This window comes from Panthera onca, chromosome D1, assembly GCF_046562875.1.
Source record: "Panthera onca isolate mPanOnc1 chromosome D1, mPanOnc1 haplotype 2, whole genome shotgun sequence".
NCBI lineage: Eukaryota > Metazoa > Chordata > Mammalia > Carnivora > Felidae > Panthera > Panthera onca.
The window spans coordinates 48,772,490-48,792,540 of record NC_138348.1 but is presented as its reverse complement, the minus strand read 5'-3'; the positions used below and the strand labels follow the sequence as shown (position 1 = coordinate 48,792,540).

At 39.1% G+C, this 20,051-nt stretch overlaps 1 protein-coding gene across 4 annotated transcripts in view; it reads right to left on the bottom strand.

The window, feature by feature from the left end:
• The window catches only part of SBF2 (SET binding factor 2), a 490,796-nt gene that overhangs the window by 6,271 nt on the left and 464,474 nt on the right, over window positions 1-20,051 (bottom strand). For all 4 annotated transcript variants that reach the window (XM_060605981.3, XM_078433202.2, XM_060605979.3 and 1 more), the window contains 5 exons: window positions 7,873-7,999; window positions 5,044-5,171; window positions 3,557-3,790; window positions 2,384-2,488; window positions 23-216 (listed from right to left, as the gene is read on the bottom strand). In XM_060605981.3, the coding sequence (XP_060461964.2) occupies window positions 23-216; window positions 2,384-2,488; window positions 3,557-3,790; window positions 5,044-5,171; window positions 7,873-7,999 (788 nt within the window). The remainder of the gene's footprint in view (window positions 1-22; window positions 217-2,383; window positions 2,489-3,556; window positions 3,791-5,043; window positions 5,172-7,872; window positions 8,000-20,051) is intronic.

Sequence of the window (20,051 nt, the reverse complement as noted above, 5' to 3'; positions counted from 1 at the left end):
AGGCAGGGCTCAGCGCGCCCACCTGTTCTCGTCATTCTTGGTTGTGTACTGGCTGTACAGCGTGGCCGCTCTCCGGTCCACTCCATTGGATGGGGAGATGCTGGCACTCTGCTCCTCCCCCGTGCTGCTGTCTGGCAGGTGCAGCAGAGACCTCTTCTGATAGGAAGGTAGGTTGGTAGACACAATTCCTGGGGAGCCTGAAGGGTGTCTCTGGGGCTGAAAAAGAACTATACTTCAGGAAAAAACACATCCCTCCACCCCCCAAAATAGAAGGTAATACATTTGCATTTTAAGTGAAAAAAAAAAAAGAGCTAGGAAAGTTTTACAAAGATTTTATTGAGCAACTAATCCAATAATTTCATTTCTGAAAATTTATGTCAAAGAGAAAACTGGAGCAAAATACACAAAGTAATGTACAAAGAGGTTTATCCTGCAGTTGTTTATAAAAGTAAAAATTCAGAAACAACCTACATGTCTATCATTAGGGGACTGGCTAAAAAAATGATATTTCCATCAATGGAATTCTAGAAGCCATTGAAACTACCATGCTGGTTTATATACAGTGACCAATGGGAGGCCATGTATGCCTCATAGTAAGTAAAAAAGAAAGCAGGTTTTAAAATAGTATGTATAGGGGCGCGTGGGTGGCTCAGTCGGTTAAGCGGCCGACCTCAGCTCAGGTCATGATCTTGCGGTCCGTGAGTTTGAGCCCCGCGTCGGGCTCTGTGCTGACAGCTCAGAGCCTGGAGCCTGTTTCAGATTCTGTGTCTCCCTCTCTCTGACCCTCCCTGTTCATGCTCTGTCTCTCCCTGTCTCAAAAATAAATAAAACGTTAAAAAAAAATTAAAAAAAAAATAGTATGTATAGGGGGGACCTGGGTGGCTCAGTAGGTTAAGTGTCTGATTCCTGGTTTCAGCTCAGGTCATGATCTCACAGTTTGTGGGATCCAGCCCCGAGTCAGGCTCTGCGCTGACAGTGAAGGGCCTGCTTGGGATTCTCTCTCCCCTCTCTCCCTGCCCTTCCCCTGCTTGCTCTCTCTCTCTCTCTCAAAATAAATAAAATAAATAAATAAATAAATAAATAAATAAATAAATAAATAGTATGTATGGCAAATCCCTTTTATATGTATGTTTTGAATGATACAATAAGCTTAGTGGTTTATTTCTAGGTTTTAAATTGTGGGTGATTTTTGTCCTCTGCTTATAACTATTTGTGTATTGTCTTATTTAAAAGAATAAGTATATCTCACTTTCATAATCAGAAAAAATATCAAGAAAGTATTTTATTTTTCTGAGAATTAAAGCAGTAATACAGCACCCACCTGTGGCCTGATAGCACCTCCAGAACTGCCATTGGAAGGCAACAGCTAGTGCCCAGAGGATCCCTTCTTACCATGCCAGAGGCTTTCTTCTATACCCGATTCTCCCTGCCCTGCTGTGACATCGGACCCTGCTGACCTCTCCTTCTTTCTGAAATGCTCTTTTGAACATTCACATCTGTCCTTCTGTTGCATCTGGAGCTAGTGTGATGTGGATTTGATGGTGCCTGGCCCCTCACACATCAGAAGGGACACCACTCCCTCACTGTGGAGTAAGTGGGAGGCTAAAGTGTACAGGGTGCTCAGCACAGTCTTTTGCACATATTACATGCCTGATAAAAGTTTAAATCTGAACAGAGAGGGGGGGTGTGAAAAACAGAAAACAGAGTGTTTTTAAAATATTAAAAAATTTTAATGTTGATTTATTTATTTTGAGAGAGAGAGTACAAGCAGGGGAGGGCCAGAGAGAGAGGGAGACAGAGAGAATCCCAAGTAGGCTCCGCACTGTCAGCACAGAGCCCAACACTGGGCTCGAACTCGAGAACTGTAAGATCATGACCTGAGCTGAAACCAAGAGTGGGATGCTTAACTAACTGAGCAACCCAGGTGCCTCTGTTTTTAAAATATTTTTATGATAAATGTTTCTCAATTCAGAAACAGAAAAGGGGGTGTGAGCAACAGAAAGTAGCATAATTTGTCTTTTAAAAATATTTTCTTTTCTCTGGTTATTTCTCTGAAGCAAATATGGTCCGGGTGTTCCCCTCCCCACTCATGGTAGAAAATCAGCTGAAACCACAGAGGCACAGATAGAAAAGAACCCAGTAATTTTCCGTGGATGCGGGGCCCTGAAACACAAGTATTATGTCACTGCGGTGAAGTGAGACACTCAGGAACTATTCAGTCATTTGGAACTTTCTGCCCTGGACCTCCAGGGCATGACCCCTCCCTTTCTACCCTTCTCTTTGGCCATAAACTCACCTGGGTTACCTGTGGCAGCGGGCCCTACCTGACCTAGCACCCTCAAAAAGCTCAGAAGTAGCTCCTCAAAGGATTTTACCAACTCACACGGTCTGTTCTGGGCTCTTCTTTAAGGTCCACAGTTACTCTTTCCCACAGCTGCTGCCACTTCTCAGAGGTTTGGTTCAATTTATGCTCCAATCTTTCAATTTCCTGCAAAGTAATAAAAAGGAGTTTTCTGATAGTAAGTATTTCATAGAAATCAGGACGTGTCCCAGAGCCACATCTCCTCTGTACTGGGCCCCAGTGGACATCATGGTCAAAGGGCAGCTGAAGTCAATGGCCTCAGAGGTCTCCCAAGCCAGGAGCAGTGGTGTGAACTCTAGCTGGTATGATGCACTATGGCAAAGATGATTTATTAGGATCTGTAATCAGGCCTTTTTGTACAGAATAGCTTAAATAAAGACATAAAATATGTATCCCAAACACCTTCACCTTTGGCTAGCCCAGAGGGAATCTGATGGCCACTGCAAAAGGCCAAGCACTGGGCTGGCATCCAAACCCTAGTAGCTGAGGTAGGAGTCTGTCCTTGACAGAGGAACCCCTAACTCTGCTGATTTAAAACCAGATGTGGAAAGAATGAACCAAGAAATGCACAAAGAATGGAATTTCCTTGGGACAAGGAAGCTGGGGATCAGAGCAGCTGCCTCTGTGACGCCTTCACTGCAGCACACTCCTCCCAGTCACAAGACTGCACGAAGACTCTTCAGGAACTGCTTGGCCCATATCAGGGCTCAAACCCTTTCCTCAGGGCTGCTGCTCTCAGCAGGGTGGCTACTGCTGGGATTGTTTCAGTTCAGAATATTCTCTGTAGAGACGCTGGCAGTATTCCCATCAGGCCATCAACTACCCACACTTCTGACCAGAGGAAGTAGAGCACCCACAAAAGCCATAACCCAGGCCTGACTCAGGCTGTTGGGCAGCTAAAACAGCTGGGAAGCTACAAATTGCTCCATTTGCTTGATTGCTTCCTCATAATGCCAGAAAACTTACTTTTTTGAGACCCTTTTCCAGTAGTTGAGCCTGGTCCCCTACTGTTGTTGGGGAGCAAATTTGGTTTTCCTCATTCTCCTGGAATGCTACGTATCACACTGGCTCAGAGTGAGGACAGCCATGTCCGGAAGTGTGCGAACCACTTTTAATTTAGCCTGGTTTCTGAGGCCTCGGGTACTACCAGGGCCCCTGTTGCCCTCTGTGCATGTCTACACAGGCCTGACTTACACTGAAAAGGCTGGTGAGAGCATCGGGCTGAGCACAGCTGATATCATCATAGCAGGGCCACACTGTTCTCCTCCGGCTGTGGGGGCCAGCTCCTCCAGCCACTTCAGAGTCCTCGGAGGGGAAGTGCTTGGGGGTTAGCATCATCCAGTCATATGAAGGGCCTGTGGAAAGGGTCTCCTCTGTGTAGTAATCCCACTTCTTGAGGCTGGAGACATTTACACTGGGCTTCAGGGCCTGTTCAAAGAAAATTTTGAAATATAGTTTCATCTTGACCTCAAAGTATCCCAGCTTACTGGCAGGTCAGCCCTTAACATTTGCAGGGTCCAGGGCAAGAGCATGAATGGAGATTCAAATACCATATATGTAAATATTTAGATATTATACATCAAGATAAACTATTAAATAAAATATATCTCTCCTCCTACCTTGGTAGATATAACTTCCTAATGATCTGGAAGACCAGGCTCAAACTGAGAATTCTTGGACTCCTTGGAATTCTATACCAAGGCCCAAGGTGGCACTGGGAAAGCTGGTCCCAGCTCCCAGTCCTTGACCTAATCCCCTGCTCCTCTCACCTTGGCTCTGTCCTATCTTCTGAGGTCTTTTATGAATGTATGTATGTATATATATATATATATATATACACACACACACACCCTAGTCCACAAAACTAAACTTGGTCTACTACCTGCCAAACAGCTACTTCTTAGGCACCCTTGAGGCTGAAGGGAACATGCACTGGCTTGGGAGACAGACCGGAAGAAGTAGCTTTGTGAGCAACTTGGATTTAGGCAAGAAATTTTGGGTACATGGTTTAGATGAAGAAAGGGTATCTAAGCACATACCCTTGTTTCTTGTGGTCTTCATTTTATGAGGAGGGGATAGTTGGAGAAAGGCCAGAATGGGGTCCTAATGCATGGGACCCAGGGCAGGGGCATTCCTGCCCCTGAGTAAGGTGATACTTCTCACTTGTCATCAAACCAGTCTGTTCCATCTCAGAGCTTACTTCACATAGATGTGCATCACAGAGCATGGTTGCCCCTGAGACGTCATTCTTTTGACCTGGGCTTCAAACATCCAGCGTTCCATAGGGGTTCTTCCACAGCTTTGGTGTAAATGGACTTAGGGAAATCTTTTCTAAAGTATTTTAGATTTTTTCAGCTTAGATAACCAGTTGAGGTTTCAAGTTTTGTTTGGTCTTTCTTCCTGGAGAAAGTTGCCTCACTTTGACTTTCTTGAAGTTATCCCTCCTAGATTTTGGGGGCCAGCTCCTAACTTTTGTGGTCAAGAATATGATGAACAGTCTCTATTCCATCATAACCCAAACCCATAGTGTATATCAAATTTTTAAATAGCTTCTGGTATTTTAAATAGCTTCCTAATCCAATGTTTATAAAAAGCTTAAATAGCTTATATATACTTAAAAGTAAGGAAAACTTTAACACTAGATACTCAGAAAGTGAAACATAAATGCTTTCTTACTGTACCTCTATTTCCATTGGTGAATATAAATAATTAAAGAAAATGGGACTCCTCTTGTGCATTCTATCAATACATTCCCAAATACAAATTCCTTTTTTGGCATGCTTGTCTCCTTTATCGTCAAACAACGTTCCTGTAAATCAATCCCCCCCCCCCCAAAAAAAATCAACAAAAGTCAAATAAATCAACAGTTTGCCTAAAACTATGATGCATGTACCAGATGAAAAGCAAAATATATCTTACAGCTCTCAGAACAGCAATGTATGTGCAGAAACCTTAGGTGGTGACCGCAAAGCTAAGGATAGGAATGAACTTCACAGCTATATGGAAACAAACCCAAATGGAAGGAAAACATCTGGTAAGGTTTTCCCAAGTATTTAGCAGCACATAGCAACTCTCTTCTAATCTATATCCTACATCTATATCTAGATTCACAGAGCTCCATGCCAGGAGTCATTCTACATATTTTTCAGGAGAAATGGGAAGGACTTAGAGTTATGTGATGAAGTTCAGTTAAAAACATAATTTTATGTTTCTTTTTTCAGTCGTTGGCTGTTCATTATGAAGCCATTTAAAGTGTTTTCTTATTTAGTAATTTATATACTGCAAATCATGGTCATGAAGACTTTGGATGATAGAAGGGTGTGGTCTGTATCCTTGAGTGACTTAACAAAAGCCAAATGTAGTGGGTGGGGGAGGTGCTTCAGGGAGTTTCTGATCCTATCTTTGCACCCATCAAACAGTCAATGTGTCACTCACATGAGCTCACTTTTTTTTTTAAATAAGCTTTAAAAACAAAAGTTTTATTATTTATTTTGAGAGAGAGACTGTGTGAGCAAGGGAGGGGCAGATAGAGAGGGAGAGAGAGAGAGAGAGAAGAATCCCAAGCAGGCTCCGTGCTGTCAATGCAACACCCAATGCAGGGCTCGATCTCACAAACTGTGAGATCATAACCCAAGCCAAAATCAAGAGTCAGATGTTTAACAGACTGAGCCACCCAGACACTCCTTCTTCTTCTCCTTCTTCTCCTTCTCCTCCTCCTCCTCCTCCCCCCCCTCCCCCTCCCTCTCCTTCTTCTTCTTTTTTTTTTAAGTAGGCTTCACATCCAGTGCAGAGCCTAATGCTGGGCTTAAACTCATGACCCTGAGATCAAGATTCAGATGCTCAACTGACTGAGCCACCCAGTAGCCCCAGGAGGTTATTTCTTTAAAAGGCCAGGAAGGGTGCTTCCTTAGCAGTGCTGTCTTGCTTTGAATGAAATGACTCAGTCAAAAGTCAAGAAGCAACTTATCAGTTTATCAGAAAAGATGGTCTCAAGCCCAACTCTGCACAAAATCCTGTAAGAGGCCCCCAAGACTAATTAGTGTTTCTAGTCTACCTTTTAACTGCAGAGTCCAGTGTGGTAGTTTTCAACCCTGGCCACACATTGGAAAAATCAAGGGCTTTAAAAACCCCCAATGCTTAGGTCTTGCCTCAGACCAATTAAATCAGAATCTCTGAGGATGAGTCCAAGCAGATATTTTAAAAGTTCTCCAAGTGACTCCAATGTCTCTTGTAACCAGCTTTCCTTCATATCTTCCCAAAACATGGGTGCTTAAGAAATTATAAAGTTTCTGATTATGACGTGTGGAACGACAATTCTGAGTCAACAAAGGTCTAGAAGTATAAATAAGAACCAGTGCTGTCTCCCTTCCCAACAGTATAAAATATCACACTAGACAATTTTAACAGCATGCACTGGAAAGCAGTATGTCCCAAGACATACTGTAAACTGTAAACTGAGAACATCAGTAAATATTTTCAGCTACTAGAAGAGTCTTTTTTATGAATATCCAGGTACATATACTGAAAATAGGTGATGTTTTTCTTTGTTGTCTTCTTAACAAGATCCTGTACATCCTCCCTTCTCTTCTCCCTATAACAACAGAATGTAAAATCCCTGTGGGAATGTTTTCACAGGGGGCGCCTGACTTTTAAAATCTACTCTTTACAAGTATTACTGCTCTTAAAAATTATAATATTGATGGAGATGTCTAAAATTTAATGAGTTATTATTATACACTATAAACTGTGCTAAGAAGTTTACAAATATTTCATAATGTGATCATCATGACCCAAAGGCGTAGGTGCTATTATTGTACTCATTTTAAAGATGAGGAAACTGAAGAAACTCAGAGAGGCACCTAACATGTCCAAAGTACTCAGTTGGTACTGGGAATACTAGAATTTAATCCTGTTCTATTTCCTCCAGAGCCTTTACTGCTATGCAAAGTGCCTCCAAGGGCAGGCACCTTTCCTACCAGAGTGTACCTGGGATGGAAAAACTAGGTCAAATGTTTCTCTTCAAACGGTGATACCACTTTGAGATATTAAAATAGTAAGCAGATTTCACCTTTCAAAGGTGCTACAGGGAAGACCACTTGCAGTCCCTAAGAGCTAGTACAGCACATAATCTCAGAATCTGGGCACTCGTTCCTACCTATTCTACTTTTATAAATCCTAAAATGGCCTTGCCACACTTGGGGGTAGTTATGTTATTGGAGTTTTCAATTAAAAACACAAAAAAATGGGGCATCTGGGTGGCTCCGTTGGTTAAGCTTCTGACTTCGGCTCAGGTCATGATTGCATGGCTCATGAGTTCAAGCCCCATGTCAGGCTCTGTGCTGACAGCTCAGAGCTGGAGCCTGCTTCAGATTCTGTGTCTCCCTCTCTCTCTACCTCTCCCCTGCTCATTCTCTCTCTCTCTCTCTCCTTCAAAAATAAACATTAAATTTGTTTTAAAAAACACACAAAAACTATCAAAAAAGATGAAACAAGGGCATGCAAATACATACCATGCTCTAATCTTTCATAGTCTGAATCCAGGAGAAATGTTTTAAAGCGATTAGACACATAGTGGAAAGCCAAGAACTTCAAGTAATAGAGATTGAATTCAAACTCAGTTGGATACTGGTTGTGAACCTGAAACACACAAGGCAAAGAAAAGAGTAAGACCCAAACTTAACAAAAACTGGATGCCACGCCACTGAATGATGTCCTGATATATGCAGGAGACCATGTGGTCACTGAATCAACTGAATCCCTACCGTAAGTGGAGGTGGGAAGGGAACCAGCCTTTCTGAGCAACTACTATGTGCTAGACACCATGCAAGGGGTTTTCAGAATCATAATTTCATTTACTCTCCATAACAACACTATATGATAGGCATCATTCTTATCTGGTTTTATTGAGATATGATTGACATATAATGTGTAAATTAAAAAAAAAATTTTTAACATTTATTTATTATTGAGAGACAGAGAGAGACAGAGCATAAGCATGGGAGAGGCAGAGAGAGGGGAGACACAGAATCCAAGGCAGGCTCCAGGCTCTGAGCCTGACGCGGGGCTCGAACTCATAAACCGTGAGATCATGACCTGAGCTGAAGTTGGACGCCTAACCGGCTGAGCCACCCAAGCGCCCCATAATGTTTAAATTTAAGGTATAAAATGTGATGATTTGATACACATATTTATTATGAAATGATTACCACAATACGATTAGTTATACCTTTATCACCTCACAAAATTACCTTCTTCCTTGGTGAGAACATTTAAGATCTAGTCTCTTCGCAACTTTCAAGTATATAATACAGCATTGTTAACTATAGTCATCATGCTGTACATTGGATTTCCAGAACTTATTTCTCTTATAACTGGAAGTTTGTACCCTTTAACTGGTATTTCCCCATTTTCCCCAAACCCCAGCCTCTGGCAACCAGCATTCTACTGTTTCTATGAGTTTGGCTTTTTTAGATTCCACATATAAATGAGATTATACTGAATTAATTTTTCTCTGACTTATTTCACTTAGCATAATGTCCTCAAGGTCCAGCCACGTTGTTGCAAATGGCAAGATTTCCTTTTTTATTTTTTTCTCATGGCTGAATAATATTCCATTGTTTATATATATAACATTTTCTTTATCCATTCATCTGTAGATGGACACTTAGGCTATTTCCATATGTTGGCTATTTAGTGAATAATGCTTCAGTGAATACAGGATTAGAGCTATCTCTTTGAGATACTGATTTCACTCCCTTGGATAAATACCCAGAAGTGGGACTGCCAGATCATAAGGTCATTCTATTTTTAGTTTTTTGAGGAACCACTTTTTCACAGTGGTTGCACCAATCTACATTCCCACCAACTATGCACAAGGGCTCCCTTTTCTCTACATCTTAATAGGTGTGAGGTGATATCTCATTGTGGTTTGGATTTGCATTTTCCTGATATTAGTGATGCTGACCACCTTTTCATATGCCTATTGGCCACTTGCATGTCTTCTTTGGAAAAATATCTATTCTATCTTATCCTCTGAAGATAAGCATTATCATTCCCACCACCTCTTCCCCCATTTAGAAACAAAGACGCTGAGGATGAGTAAGATTAAGTAACTTCCCAAGGTCATTAGACAGTAACCAGTGAGACCAAATTTGAATCCGGCTTGTTAGACTCCAATAGTCTGTGCCTTATTCACTGCTTTATACTGTGCTAATACTTGATAGACATAAATTATCACAAGTCATAATTTTCCCTTCAAGTGTTTGTGGTGTAATAGTGGGTAATAAAACAAGCAATTTGGCAGTGAAAGGAATGAGAGAGGAGGTGGTGGTTTAGGGGACAGCAAGAGATCTTTTCTGGACAAAAGAAATACGACGTGCCTGTCTGAGGACAATGCAAGAGAAGCCAGTAGAGAGAGAACAAGTTGTGGCAAAAGAGCTGGAAACTAAGAGAGTAAGGCTCCAGGAAAGCAAGAATGAATGAGACTACAGGCCCAGATATAGGGAACAGCTTTGGAAATGAGGACGGACAGATGAGTAGAAGAAAGATACGTTCAAGTGCCAAGGGAAGGGGGAAGGGCTTATGCCATTTAACCTGATTGGTCATCATGAAATTAGACTGTGAGGTCCTTGGACATAGGAATAAGGATGAAAGCATGATATGGGAGGGAGGGAGCAAGGCAGAACTTGGAACGGTCACTGAGCTATAGTGTACTTTAGACAAGCTGCATGCAGACTCTGTGGAGCCATCTTATGGTGGCAGAAGGTAGGCTGATGACCTCGTGATACTCCAATCAACCTAGCAGTTTCACCTCTCTATGACTCAATCTCTCATGGCCCGTTAGAGAATTTTGTTTGGTTGAGAGAAGTTCCAATCATAATTATACTTGCTTAAAAGCTGTTTCAAATGAACACTTTAGGCAGGCTGTCTAGAAGCCAGCTTTTCTCTCCATGTTTAATTTGGCAATGTAGACCCACACTTGGTCAGCCAAAGTGAGCAGGCATGTATGTTTATATTACAGACTAAAAGATCAGTGAGAATCTATTTTTTTTAATGTTTTTATTTATTTTTGAGACACAGAGAGACAGACACAGAGTCTGACAGAGAGACACAGAGAGGGGAGCGGCAGAGAGAGAGGGAGACACAGAATCCGAAGCAGGCTCCAAGCTCTGAGCTGTCAGCACAGAGCCCGACGCGGGGCTTGAACTCATGGAGTGTGAGATCATGACCTGAGCTGAAGTCGGATGCTTAACCGACTGAGCCACCCAGGCGCCCCTGAGAATCTGTTTTTAAAAAAATTTTTATGTTTATTTATTTTTGAGAGAGAGAGAGAGAGAGAGAGAGAGAGAGCAAGGAGGGGGAGGGGCAGAGAGAAAGGGAGACAGAATCCGAAGCAGGCTCCAGGCTCTGAGCTGTCAGCACAGGGCCCAAGGCGGGGCTTGAGCCCACAAACTGTGAGATCATGACCCAAGCCAAAGTCAGACGCTTAACTGGCTGAGCTACCCAGGTAGCTACCCCAGATCAGTGAAAATTTAAAGTCACAATCTGGATATCACTGATTTATTAAAGTTTATCATTTGGTTAGAAACCTAGTTTTCTGTGATTAAAGGTGTTTTTTCCCCTTGACATTTTCTTATTGGTTTTTTATTTATTTTTTTAAATTTTTTTTTCAACGTTTTTTATTTATTTTTGGGACAGAGAGAGACAGAGCATGAACGGGGGAGGGGCAGAGAGAGAGGGAGACACAGAATCGGAAACAGGCTCCAGGCTCCGAGCCATCAGCCCAGAGCCTGACTCGGGGCTCGAACTCACGGACCGAGAGATCGTGACCTGGCTGAAGTCGGACGCTTAACCGACTGGGCCACCCAGGCGCCCCTCTTATTGGTTTTTTAAATGAACTAAAAATTTACCTCATAATATGAAGTAAAATGGATTTTAAGAAAATGTTTTAAAAGGGAGTGTGACTCTCATACAATGGGCTTATATACTGTGGAGTTGCTTCCCTTATCTGAGCCACTTCCTGTTGCATCAGGTCTCCATAAGACAGGAGAGCTTTCCATGGAACATGGCTCTGAATAGCTAGGTAATGTGCCCTATTCTAAGGTTTTAGAACTGCAAGCTCTTTAGTCTGAGCTTCTGGTTCAGAACCAATAGCACCACCCCAATAGCCATTGTGCACATGACAGAGAGGGGGTGACTCAGGTTGTGGATGGTAGGACAGAAGCAGGGGACAAGCCCGAGATAGAACTTGGTTCCCTTCCATTTGAGTCTCAGGGAGGAGAAATATTCAACGTGCTCAGGGAGAGTGAGCTCCAAGAACAACTTTGCCCCAACAGACATTGGAATACACTTTGTTACTCACAGGGGAAGAAGAGTTCAGGGCTATTTCTACAGACCCAGTCCATAATAGATTCTAAAAACTTTAAAAAATCTTTTTATTAAACAAAGCGCCAAATAACAAAACATTTCTCTCAATAACTATTTTCCATAGAAACCACTTGCCTCATACATGTCTGTATCTTTCCTTGATTATTCTGATACTTAATATGCTTAAGTATGTAATTTTGAAGACCCACTTATGAGGTAAAGTAGGATGGAAATGATAATGAATATGACCTTACGTTGAACTTACAGGCATTTCAGGGAGATCATATGCTAGGACTAAGAAGCAAAACTCTACAAGTGGAAAAATACTTTCACAGCCCACTGTACTGAGTGACTGGCCTCACCACAAATCCCAGACCCTACAATTATGTTAGAAAGGTTAGACACTTCTCAAGGACCCTGGCACTCACCCTGCTTGAACTGGAATTGGTGCTTAGATAGCATCATCGTGATGGTGCTTGGGGCACTATGCTTGTGCCTGTATGTGCCACAAGGGCACCTGCAGTTGCTAACTGCTTGGGGTTGAAAAACAATCTGCCCCCAAACTGAGGTTAATTATCAGGTTTACTGGAAGTAGAAAAGAAGAGGTAGAACAACTTTTTTTCTTTCTCTTTTTCTTTTCCTCTTTAGCAACAGTTTAAGAAATAAGCATGTGAGGATTTCTTCAATGGAAAAAAAGATTCAGATTGACCTGAATGCTGGATTGATTAATACTTAGATAACCACATCTGGAATCTGACATTAAGAAACACAGGAAAAATGTCTATTTAGATCCTCTGTCCATGTTTTGTTTTGTTTTGTTTTTTAATCATTGAGTTATAGGAGTTCTTTATATATTGTAGGTATTAACCCCTTATCAGATATATAATTTGCAAATATCATCTCCCATTCAGTAGTCTGTCGTTTCATTTTGATGGTTTGCTTCATTGTGTGGAAGCTTTTTGGTTCAGTGTAGTCCCATGTGTTTATTTTTGCTTTTGCTTCCCTTGCCTTTGGAGTCAGATCCATAAATACATCGCTAAGACTGATGTCAAGGAGCGTACTGCCCATGTTTTCTTCTAGGAATTTTATAGTTTCAGTCCTTACATTCAAGTCTTTAATCCATTTTGAGTTAATTTTTGTGTATGGTGTAAGACAGTGGTCTGGTGTCATTCTTTTGCATGTAGTTGTTCAGTTTTTCCATTTGTTGAAAACTGTCCTCTCTCCACTTTATGTTCTTGGCTGCTTTGTTGTAAATTAATTGTCCATATATGTGTGGGTTTATTTCTGGGCTCTCAATTCTCTCTTCTTAAATGTCTTTTTACCATAATAAGAAATGAAGACTTGATTATATTCACATGGCAAAATCTGGTGCTTAGATTTCCAGTAAAAAAGAAAAATTATACTTTCTCTATTTAGTCCTATCTTCCAGAGACTCAGTTTGCCCAGTTCACTGGCTTTTTTTCCCCTCCTTGTCAGTGTGACATCTAGACTCTTCCACTGTAAAATTCTACAGTAGTCTCCAAAAAGCACAATCCATGTGCTTCCTTCTCTCTGTTAAGTATTGTTTTAGTAGAAGAAATAGGGTTAGGCCAAAGAGATCTCATCTAAGGACTTAAGATATGGGGAATAAGTGAGAGATTAGAGGTTTGTTAGCCAGGAGACTTTTTTTAACAGCTTTAATGAGGCATAATTGATGTACAATAAGCTGCACATATTTAAAGTGTACAATTTGATAAGTTTTGACGTATCTATACACCCTGAAATCATTGGCACAATTAAGATAATGAATATATCATTCGTAACTCCTAAAAGTGCCTTGGGCTCCCTTTGCCTCTTCCTGGACACTTTCTTCAAGCAAACATTGATTTGCTTTTTGTCACTATAGATTAATCTACATTTACTAGAGCTTTATATAAATGGAATCATAAGTATGAACTCTTTTTTTGTCTGCCTTCTTTCACTAAGCATAATTCTTTGAGATGCAGACATGTTGGGTTATCAGTAGTTGATTTCTTTCTATAGTTAAATAGTATTCCATTGTATGGATATACCACCATTTGTTCATTCATAGCTGTGGATGGGCATTAAGTTGCTTCTGGATTTCTGGTTGTTATCTATAAAGCTGCTATGAATAGTTATGTATAAGCCTTTGTATGGGCAAAAACTCTCATTCTCTTGCATAACTGCCTAGGGATGGAATGCCGAATCACATGGTAGGTACAGGTATGTTTAACTTTTTAAAAAATGTCCAAACTATTTTCCCAAATGGTGGTACAATTCTGTATTCCCTCCAGCAGTGTTAGAGAGTTCTGGTTCCTTCACATCTTCATCTACGCCTGAGGTAGTCAGTTTAAAATTTTTTATCCATTAAAATAGGTATGTAGTGGTATTTCGCTGTGATTTTAATTTGCATTTCCTAATGACAAATGATGTCAGGTATATTCTCATGTGCTTATCTGCCATCTGTACCTCTTGGTAAAGTCATTACAAATATTTTGCCCACAAAAAAATAGGTTGGTTGTTTTCTTATTACTGAGTTTGAAGAATTTTTGAATTATTCTGGACATAAGTCCTTTAAGCAGGTACATAATGTGCAAATATTTTCTCTCTCTCTGATTTGTCTTTTCATTTTATTAACAGTAATTTTTGAAGAACAAAATTTTAAATTTTAACTAGGTCTAACCTTTCAATTTGTTCTTTTATAAATCATGCTTTTGGTGTTGAATGTTAAGATACCTTGCCTTAACCCAAGGTCACAAAAATTCTTCCTATATTTTCTTTTAGAAATTGTATAATATTAGGTCTTACATTTAGGTCTATGACCCCTTTTGAATTAATTTTTATACTGTTACTAGGTTTGGATCAAAGTTAAATTTTTTTTTTTTTTTTTGCATATGGGAATCCAATTGTCTGGCACTGTTGGCTGAAAAAAACTATCCTTTCTCTACCGATTGTTTTGCACCTTCGTTGAAAATCAGTTGTCTGCATATCATATATGTGTGGGACTATTTCTGGACTCTCTTCCTTTCCATTGACCTATCTATCTTTACATCAATTATCACACAGTCTTGACTACAGTAGCTTTATAATAAAATCAGATAGTGCAAGTCTTCCAATTTTGTTCTTTTTCAAATTTGTTTTGGCTATTCTAGATTCTTTGCATTTCCATATGGATTTTAGAATGAGCTTGCCAATTTCTACAAAATAGCCTTCTGGGAGTTTGATTGTGATTGCACTGAATCTTTAGATCAATTTGTGGAGATTGACATTTCAACAATATTGAGTCTTCTGAGCAAGAGGTATCTCTTGCTTTGGTTAGGCCTTTAATTTCTCTCAGTAAGGTTTTGTAGTTTTCAGTGTCTAGGTCTTTAACTTATTTTGTTAGATTTCTTTTGCGTTCTTTGATACTATTGTAAAGGTAATAATTTTTACATTTCAATTTTCCAATGATTCATTGTTAGTCTGTGGAAATAGTAGTGAGTTTTGTATATTGATCATGTGTTCTGTAGCCTTGCCAGATTCACTTATTCTACTAGCTTTTTCTTTTTTTTTTGTAGATTCCATAGACAACTGTTGTTTGTGAAAAAAGATAATTTCACTTTTCTAATGTGGATGTCTTTATTATTATTATTATTATTATTATTATTGTTATTTTCTTGCCTTATTGCATGGCTAGGATCTTTATTTAGTACAATGTTGAATAGAAGTGGTAAAGCAGACATCCACATCTTATTACTGATCTTAGGGGAAAAACATTTAGTCTTTCACTAGTAAATATGATGTTAGCTGTAGGTTTCAAAAAAATACTATTTATAGTTTGAGAAAGTTCTCTTCTATTCCTGGTTTCCTGAACATTTTTACAGAAATGGGTTATATTTTGTCAAACGGTTGTTTGAGTCTATTGGTTTTGACCATATGGTTTTTCTTTTTTAGTTTCTTAATATGGTGAATTATAGCGATTGATTTCAAATGTGAAACCAACTGTGCATTCCTGGGGTAAGTGCCACCTGGCCATGGTATATTATCTTTTATTTATTAAAAATTTTTTTTATGTTTTATTTTTTTATATTTGAGAAAGAGAGACAGAGACAGAGAACGAGCAGGGGAGGGTCAGAGAGATGGAGACAGAATCTGAAGCAGGCTCCATGCTCCAAGCTGTCAGCACAGAGCCTGATGTGAGGCTGGAAACTTGCAGTGAGATCGTGACCTAAGCCGAAGTCTGACACTTAACCAACTGAGCCACCCAGTTGCCCCTATTATGTTTAAATATTTTGTTGGATTAGATGTGCTAAAATTTTGTTTAGAAAATTTGCATGTGTGATCATCAAATGTGTGATCATCACAGATACTGGTCTATAGTTTTCTTTTGTTGGCTTTGTCAGGCCAGGGTAATGCTGGTTTCATAGACTGAGTTGAGAAGTATTACCTTTGTTTCAATTTTCTGGAAGAGTTTTGGTAGAATTTCTATTATTTCTTCCTTAAATGCTTGGTAGAATTGACCAGGGAATCCACCTGGGTCTGAAGTTTGCAGTGTGGAAAGATTTTTAACTACAATTTCAATTTTCTTAACAGACATAGACTTATTCAAATTATGTATTCCTCCTTGAGTGAGTGTGGGAGTTTGTGTCTTTCAAGGAATCTGTCCATTTAATCTAAACTGTTTATTTTATTGGTGTAAAAATGTTCATAATATTCCTTTACCGTGCTTTTCATATCTGTAGACTCTGTAGTGATGTCATCTTTCTCATTTCTTTTTAAAAATTTTTTTTAACATTTATTTATTTTTTAGAGAGTGAGAGCATGAGTGGGGGGAGGAGCAGGGGCAGGGTACACAGAATCCAAAGCAGGCTCCAGGCTCTGAGCTGTCAGCACAGAGCCCAACACAGGGCTTGAAATCATGGACTGTGGGATCATGACCTGAGCCAAAGTTGGACGCTCAACCAACTGAGCCACCCAGGTGCCCCTCTCATTTCTAATATTGATATTTTGTGTCTTTCTTTGATCAGTCTCGCTAGAAGTTTATCAATTCTATTGATCTTTTCAAAGAACAGCATTTGGATTCAGTATTTTATTCTTTCCTGTTGGCCACAAGATTTTTGGAGCCTAAAGGCAAATCTGCTTCAAATGAATTTAGCCTTATTATAATATGCAGAATTGGAAATGATAGGCATCTCAGTCTATAAATTAATTCTATATGAGCATTTCCCCAAATATGCTGATGAGTAGAGTTTAGGCCTTTGTCAGGCATCATCTGGATTCTGTTGTCCAAAATAATTTTGTATTTATCTTGATGAAAGACAAAAATATACAGATTTAAAAGACAAAGCTATGTGAGGTATTTTAGTTTTGTTTTCCATTACGGAGTGAAACTTGCCAATTTCACTTATTTATAAGAAGAGAATATGAAATGGAATTTGGAGAAACATGAATTTATAGGGTCTTATATTTTGCCCATGTGCCATTAAGTACTTTATAAAATTTAAAGGCCCATAAAATAAGCTATGACTCAAATCCCAGGAAAGATCAACATTTTGGGAATAAAATATAGTAGGTCAACACTGGATTTTACTTTCAAGATTTAGAAATGTTAAGCTACAAGAGACCCTATATAGGATGGTGTCAACATTGGAAAAACTGTGGGTATGGTAGATACACCCTAGAAAAACAAGCAACTAATGTTAGTTTTTGTTATTTCAAGATTAAGATTTAACAAACATTAACTGTGCAGTTTCTACTGTACAAATGATTTTATGTAAGATTTATAATCCTTCTGGGGTGCCTGGTGGCTCAGTCAGTTAAACGTCTGACCGGCTCAGGTCATGATCTCACAGTTTGTGGGTTCAAGTCCTGCATTGGGCTCTGTGTTGATAATTCAGAGACTGGAGCCTGCTTCAGATTCTTTGTCTCCCTCTCTCTCTGCCCCTCCCCCACTTATGCTCTGTCTCTCTCTGTCTCTCTCTCTCAAAAATAAATAAACATTAAAAAAAAATGATTTGTAATCCATCTGATAGCTATGCCTATCCATGTATCTATCTAGAAACCAAAGCACAGAGAGGTTGAAAAATTTGTTAAAGATCAAAAATTAGTAAGACTGATACATAAACTCAGTTTATGGGCTCAAAATATTAACAACTTTAATACAAAATTGGCTTGTTATAAAACAGCTTGGATTGTGTCAGTTTCTGCCAGTTTTCAGATGAATGAGGAGCAGGCAGACACCAGAAACTTTGAATATGCCATTAATCCACTAACTGCAGTCATTTGTCAATATTAATGGATAAATTTTATAGTCATGAAACTGTTTGGGGGCAGCCTAGCTCCTTACACATGTGCTCACAAGGAAAGTTCATATCTTCAAAAGGCAAATAGTTTTTCTCTTTGGAACAGGACTTGGCATAGTGCTGGCATTTTAACTGTGAAGACAACCATCTCTTACAGCCAGACCAGAGTGAGTCAATTTACGATTTGAATAAACTTCAAAAGCAAAGGTGTAACTAGTATTTGTTTTTCTCAAACAACAGGTCCTCAAACAATAAGTTCTAAGTTCTCAAAGATTTACTCTAATGTTGAAGTAGAGAAGATGCTTTCCTATACTCCATGTTTTCGTTTATATCATACAGGTTTGTTCCTTTGGTATTGTATTTTAAAAATAAATTTTAGGTAAAAATTTCATTTTTATATTTTGGATGTATTTCTTTTTGAATTTGGTTCAACTATTTTAAGAAAAGGAAGCATCCTGTAATGATATCATTTGAACTAAGCCAATTTCTTTTAGAAGCAACAAAAAATTTGCCAGATGTTGCTATTATGAAACAGTGATCTAGCATTTTAATTCATCTGACACCTGGATATACTGGCATAAACAATGGCTTTTTATATGATGAGGCAGTTCTAATTTAAGATCAGTGCTTCATCTGTTTTCTTTGTAACTCTATTAGTACTAATGGACAAGTCTAGGCAAATTTCCATAGACTGCCTTTTGGCATTCAGCATGTTAGAAATGGTTAATAAGCAGTGAACACATTCCACCTGGGAGTTTCGCTTGCTGCTGCGCAATTTTGCACTTTTTTTTTCTTTTAAATGTTGTTGGGCCTGGCTCTGTTTTGTGTCCCCGAGAGACTGAGGACAGCAGTAATTCGAATTGTCTGGCAAAAGCCAGAGTCATGTAAAGCACTAGTGTTCACTTGAAAGGTATTCAAAGAAGGCGTTTTCTAATGCCTAAAACTAGTATGTAGGAGATGATGAAACACTACCTTATAATTAAGTCAGCAAGAGTCAGAGCACTATTTGTTAACTATAGTCTTCTTAGTCTTCTGTTTTTGAATGAATAAACAATCCCTTTTCAGCACAAAGTAATTTGCTTCACCAAAGCTGATACCTATCATAGTCAAGCATCCTTTAAATACTGCAATTAAGGTCATATGCTCGCTTTGCCATGACTTGCCTGCACTCAGGATATTATGTGTGAGGGTACTAAGGCAAATGAGAGTTCAGGAAAATTTTTAAAAATTCATATTTTAATTAAAAACATCTTAACGTGATACAACCAGATTTGAATGACTACTAAAGAGGTCTTTAGACCCTGAGCAATATTATTTTCTACAGTTTGTGAAGCATTCACCTACAAATAAGTGAACTTTCATCAAAGTTCAATTTATATAGAACATTTGAATTTTGACTCATTATTTAAAATGAAAAGTTGCTAGAAATACACCTCAAGTTGTTTTATATAACTTAACATTACACAGTTTTAGCATCTATTATAATGTATTCTGAAGACAACGGGAATATAATTCCTACTTCATTTTAGTTTATGTTAAGTTACTTTGTTTACATCCCTTAAGAGGTACTCACAAAATACAGGTTACTTTCAAACATTCTAGACTATTCACACTCCTACACACCACCAACAATAAAATATAAGCATTACATTTCAAGTAATTATTACTATACTTGGGATACAATAATGTTTTCATTTTCAAGGACAGTATGTCTTCCATGAGAACCTCTCATTTCTTACTGATTGTGAGTGGATTCTTTAGCTGACTCTAATGTTTAGGTATGCAGAGTTCTGCAAGTTGAACATGGATATTTAACATATGTAATAGTGCATTTAACTTAAGCAAATACAGCCATACAAACTCAGCCCCCTGCAACTCTCCCCTTAATTAAAGGAAAGGAAGTTTTAAAAGGTAAAAAATTAAAAGGAGGTAGGGAGAATGAGAGGGGAGACAGCAGCAGGTCAAGAAAATTCAGCACATTTGTGAATGATGAAAACAGAAGGAAGGACAGCAGTAAATGACAGAAGATGAGAAGCTACACT